The 6,000-nt window shown below is 34.9% G+C and overlaps 1 protein-coding gene across 1 annotated transcript in view; it reads right to left on the bottom strand.

Annotated features, from left to right (window-relative positions):
* Positions 1-689: 689 nt before the first annotated feature.
* LOC136799107 (uncharacterized) overlaps positions 690-6,000 on the bottom strand; it is a 48,844-nt gene continuing 43,533 nt past the window's right edge. Inside the window, exons 5-10 of the mRNA XM_067055793.1 lie at positions 4,576-4,812; positions 4,054-4,218; positions 3,531-3,687; positions 2,607-3,157; positions 2,098-2,300; positions 690-1,778 (exon numbers count right to left, since the gene is read on the bottom strand). Of these exons, the coding sequence (XP_066911894.1) occupies positions 1,226-1,778; positions 2,098-2,300; positions 2,607-3,157; positions 3,531-3,687; positions 4,054-4,218; positions 4,576-4,749 (1,803 nt within the window). The 5' untranslated portion in view covers positions 4,750-4,812 and the 3' untranslated portion in view covers positions 690-1,225. The remainder of the gene's footprint in view (positions 1,779-2,097; positions 2,301-2,606; positions 3,158-3,530; positions 3,688-4,053; positions 4,219-4,575; positions 4,813-6,000) is intronic.

Below are 6,000 nucleotides of genomic sequence, written 5' to 3'. Positions count from 1 at the left end.
TTAGCCTAAACTTCAAAAAATTGTTCTTAAGGAATAAACTGAGCCTCAAAGTCATTCAGGTCGTTAAAACACAAAAAAGAGATTTTGTATCTAGATATATATCTATCTTTGTATCAAAAATAATCATTAACGATCAAAACAAAAAAAAACAAAAAAATTGTACACAAAAATAGGTTTATACAAAAATATCAGTACAAAAATATAAAGTAGATAATTTGTCCGTTCTCAAAAAATATGTATGTAAAAAAATATTTAGTTTTAAAAATTAGTATATTCAAAATATACATAATCATATTTATGTATCAGCATTTCGAGCTGAAATAAACCTGATAATTTTCAGGACTATAATACTAGTTACTATGTTACGTTGATAATGTACACTATAATACAATAAACCTAACCTATTATGTAATATAACTGAAAACAATAAATTCCGAGAAGCCATTTCTTACTCCAATTTAGTCGAAACCTATGAAATTTTCAAAATAGTTTTCTTTTATTCAAAGTGCTAGTTCTGTAAAAGTTTCAGCGATAATCATATATCTAAAAAATTATCAGTCAAAAATAGAGACAAATTTATTTTCCGATACTCGGAGTTTCGTGCCGTTTCAGGCAGTCTTCAGTCAGATTCTTGACTGATATATCGCTCTACCGATGGTATAGAGCACTTTCTTGAATCGCAAGTCAGATTTGCAAATATCTAAAAAATTAAGTATTGGTAATACCGAGAGCTATAATACAACTATAAACAAAATATATGGTATTAGTAATAGAATTCTACAATATATGTACGAGTGAATAATATATCGAAATTCGTTTTGTCATCGTGTGGTATGTATATATCATACAAAAAATGTTCTGAAAAGACTGTAGATATCAGTCACTTTCATTTTCATATCAATGTTTATAAGACCTTGGTGACAGGATAATGTAATATTCTAAAGATTGTTTTCAATGATTAGTTCATTATTAACATCGTGACATTGATATTATGCGGGACATGGTTAGATTTCCAGCATAGGTACTATGTCAGAAAACCTTCACCATTTTAATTTAGTTGGAATCTCTCAAAGAGGTCAATCAAAACAATAATTTGGAATCTCAATTAAGTGAAATATCCAGTTATCTCACAACGAGATTTCTTCCTTGTTTTATCACTGGGACCTTGATAGCCAGCCAAGGCATGTCATGCTACCGATTCACCACCAAATAAAGACTCAACATTTCAACGTAGACTATTGATGTCGATTTCAACTTCATCGTCAATCACGTTTGGTCGCGCGGGCCGCGGTGTACGACCGATTCGTTCTTTTTTAAGATCTGTGTTACGCACTTGAGCTATACAGTCTGCCTTTCGTTCCACACTTTTAGATCTGTACTTTGAAAATAATTTCGATGTTGCTTGGAAGAATCCACCCTCAGAGTCTTCCTCACTGGCCAGTTTTTCAGTCTTTGATATACACCCTATGTCACGCCTTTCATTACCTTTAGGGCTTGAATGAGCTTGAGGCGGGAATGGAACGGTACTCGAATTATCCTCTGAAGCAAAAAATTGACTTTTTGAATCGTGGGCGGAGGGCGGTAGAGTTGAAGGGAATGTATTTCGTAAACTGATGTAGTAATATGCTCCAATGAAGATGAGCGAGAACATGAGGGCGCCGCCCAATGAAACGCCAATCAAAATAACGTAGATGTGAGGTAACCAGGAATGACTGTTTTTGCGAGATGACATCAAGGGAAGGTGGCCACCAGAGGATTGATAAATCTCTGATTTACGGCTGAAAGAAATAGAGTAAGATTAATAGAACTATCGATCAACTGCTAAAGCCATCTTTAAAAGTTATTGTAGAGTATTAGAGTTCTCAAGATCTCCGAAATCTATTAAAGAATATGATCATTAGATACAAGGCTCCTTTTCTGTCAAAATTTAAAATCATTTGGAATGTTGTGAGTAAGAAGAAAATCTTGACCGTGCTGACACACAACGTTGTTTCAACGTTTATCTTATGTTCACAACGTCCATATAACGTTAAATTAACGTTGAAACAACGGTGTGAGCAAGCTGGGTGAAGATGTAAGAAGAAGAAATGAACATACCTATTGTTTCCATGTCGCATTTTATTGCTCGTATTTAACATTGCTGATTTCGATTCTGAGATCTTCTTCACATTATCACGCTTGGCGGGCGCTGGCGATGGGAAGAGGTCCGCGATTCGGATGATGTTTCCGCTCATACCGGAAAGAATTTGTGACGTCACGTCCGTTTTTTTTTGGTTAGATGGATGATTGGGTATGCGATTCTGAAGGGAAAATAAATACAGATAAGTTCATTTCTTGGTCTATAAAAGTTTTTTTTTATTTTCCGTTTTTATTCTACAATCTTTAACCACTACTAACCCATGCATCAAAGGCATTGCATTGTTATTATTTTATCGTCAAAAAAAAACATGAAAAGAACCATGAGGAAGTCTATCGAGTATAATTAGATTATTCAAATTTAAAAATTCGGTTGTAGGTTTGAAGTTTTAGCGTATAGTGTTTGAAAAAAAAAATCATCAAATTACTAAATTAGGCGAGCAGTATCTATGGTATTTTTATCACCTTACCTTTTGTATCGGGACAGGTGGATGCGGAATTTCTGATTTACGGACATTAGTTATACGAGTCATATTTGTAGCTGGTTGGTGATGTTGAGTTTGGTTTTGGCTGTGAAGGCTAAGCGTTGAATTCGCATTACTGTTAGTATTATTCATTCTAAAGAAAGTTTCTTTTCCGTTGACAGTTCTGGTAGTGTTGCTTTTGAAAATCGAACCGTTGGTGGTGTAATTTTTGTTTAAGCGAGTTGAGTTCGTAAGAGCACCATTTCGTGTGATTTTTATATGCGGTGCTGTTGGTTTATAGTTACTCATCGGAGGTGACATTGCCGTCCGGTTATTGAAATTTGTGTGAGGTGACGTGACGTTTGACGTGAATGCTGCCGGTTGTGAAAAGTTCGACATATGTGACGTCGTGCCGTTTAATTGTCGGAAAAAATCATCCATGATTGAAGCATCGAAATTATGTTTTTGGTAAAGTTTGCTGTTAGGTGACGTCTTATTGAATAGATTTTTGTTCGCTGAGCTGTTAAACGGGCTGCTGGAGAAGTCTGGACTCAGAACTGGTAAAAAAAAAGAAAAAATAGAAGTTTGAAGGCTCATTTCTCTAATACAACGCTACAGGAGCTACAGGATAAATATGTCGTCTATCTATGTAATAAACGTGGTTGGTCAAATATTACGAAATTCATTATGGAATTTTAAAAACGGAATGTCGAATTGACAATTGATGATTTGAAGCAGTGGAGTTTACACAAAGTTTTGTTAGAGTTGAGGGAATTTCGAGTTAGGGAGATTCATAAGGCATTAAAGTTAAATGAAGGAACGAGAAAACTTGTTCGAGTTAAGGAGACATTTGAGTTGTAGAGGTTCCAGTTAAAGTGACTCTACTGTAATACATTAAAATTACGAAAACTACATCTAAACCAAACATACCTGTATCTCTTTTATAATCAATTTCTTGATGTCTCGGTCTTGAGCACGTTGAATATTTCGCATTTTCTTCATAAGCTTTTACGATGGGCGTGGTCAGTAGTGAACGATCAATACAATGCCCCTCGTTGTTACAATGAGATGCACTGCATGATTCGATCTACGGTACACAAGATATTTAGCATTTATTGTATCGATCATACCAACCATACCAAGAATAGGGAAACTGTCACCGGCATAATTCAAAAGAAGTTTTGGAAATGCAATTGACACTCTCTGATTCGATTTTCAATAGTTTCGAATTTTCGAATAGTAGAACATCGTTCATGGTGGCTTACAATTTTATCGAAAAATTGAGCGCATCAAATAGTAGAACGTCGAAATAGAGAGCGTCAACTATATGTAGAACGGGAAATACATGACAAAATTTTGTTTACGAAAAGTTCCTCGAATTGTGGTCTCTCGGCTATCAAAAGTCTAAAAACATAGATGCAATCTTGAATCCATCACGGAATAGGGTTCATACCTCTTTCATTTTCGTTTGAATGTAAGGACCCAAAGTGTCTTGAACATATTCACTGATCATTTGGCACACTTGAGGTGAAGTGTTCTCGTCCCATCGGTTGCCCCAGATCACAACACCACTTGCACCGATACCAGCCGCAAGACCAATCGTGTTGTCAAGATCTTTCTGTAAGATTAGGAAAATTAAAAAAAGGGTTAAGCTTTGGGGTTTACGTTGAAAGGTAGAAACAAAAAAAAATCATTGAAGCCTGTAATGAATGGTTGGGTGGTATATTCAAAAGCAATTCAATGAAAACGACATTTTCGATGGGAAAGGCAATCCACAACAGTTCTACTGGTATTTCATTCCTCTGTAAAAAGTTGCAATCAGTAAGTCACAAAATTCTTCTTTGCGGAAGAAATAAAACAGACCAACACAAAGGCAAGAACTCAAACAAAATCTAAACTCGTCCGTTAACGTTACAATCGACCAGGTGGTGCAAGCAAAATAATTAATTCAAACGTCCAAAAAAATGTTCCCTACCTTCGTTAAAAAGTTGAATGCAAATGGATTATCTTCGTAAATATTACGGTGATAAACAAATACAGGGATATTTACGCGAGTTTTCTCGTAATTCTTGTTGACGAAACGTAACGTTTCACGTAAACGCCCAAGAACGTAGTCTCGATTATCCGGATGTTCTTCTAAGAGATACATTGATGGAAATAAGGCTGTGCTTGCCTCGTACAACCAGTCTAATTTGTCGTTTCGTGATCTAACCTGAAAATCGAGAAAAACCAAATTTAAAGAAATGATATACATTTGATAATGTACAATTTTCAATTTATACCCGACGTATTTCTGCGCAGATATTTACAACCAGAAGTTGAAATAAATTTTGCGAAGTAAAAAATGTGACTAAACTAACAGTCAATATATAGATGTCTGTCATTTTATACATAAATTAAAAATTTGAAGCTTGATATCACAACAAAACTACCAGGAAAAGATTCAAATATAATACAAGTATTCAAATTACACGTCTAAAGTATCAACTACTGACTGCATTCGAGCAATTCTCAAAATCAAGCTGTCAATAAAAACTGTTTTCAACTCGCGCCATGTCTTGTGATCTAAGCGTGGGATTTCCCGCGTCTCATCTTATCACAAGTCAAGTAAAAAACAAAGACTACAGTATTTATTAAAAATTTATAAAACAAAAAATATCAAAAATTCATCCATAATACATGTTTTTGAATGACGTGTGGTGAATTTGACAATTTAAAAAAAAATGTTGATAATGGATTATTTAAGCTTGATACTTTTTATATAAAATTGTTTGATGGTCTCAATAATTTAAGATCAGTGTGCAAAAATAGTTTCCAGAGTCATGTTTTTGAGAGGTTTAACATAAAAACCGCCATTATAAAACCATGACAACAAAAGCCGATCCTCAACTTAAGAACCATAAAGATGTTAAAAGTGAAATTTGACGACTAACTAATTCTTGTGCAAAAGTTTGAGCCTATCAGGACCTTGATGGTGGCAACGTTGTCAATATAGCTATCTATATATTAAAAGTCTAATTTCAACTAACCAAGGAATTTGAACTAACGTAAACGGCAGAGAATAACTAAGAATTTTTTTATAACTGGCTTCAAAACACCAAACCCCTGTATCCAGAACCCCATCTTAACAGCTAACAGCTAATTGGTAAACAATCAATGCCACCTAAGGGAGTGGTCAGAAAGTATCTACTAGGGGGGAGTGGAGGATATTTTGAAAAATCCCAAAATACTTTCGCACCCCCTCCCCTAGCCTGGAAAAAAATTTCGAACCCCCCCTCATAAGGCCCAATATTTTTTCGCCCCCCCCCCCACTAGAAAAATTTTTACGCAAAAAAAGAATTCATACAGATGCGGTACAAAGAATATTATTTGTTTGTATGACAATTTTTTATGTCAAAAT

This window comes from Clytia hemisphaerica, unplaced genomic scaffold, assembly GCF_902728285.1.
Source record: "Clytia hemisphaerica strain Z4C2 unplaced genomic scaffold, Clytia hemisphaerica genome assembly, whole genome shotgun sequence".
NCBI lineage: Eukaryota > Metazoa > Cnidaria > Hydrozoa > Leptothecata > Clytiidae > Clytia > Clytia hemisphaerica.
The sequence above is the reverse complement of the archived record's forward strand: the minus strand, read 5'-3'. Positions and strand labels throughout refer to the sequence as shown.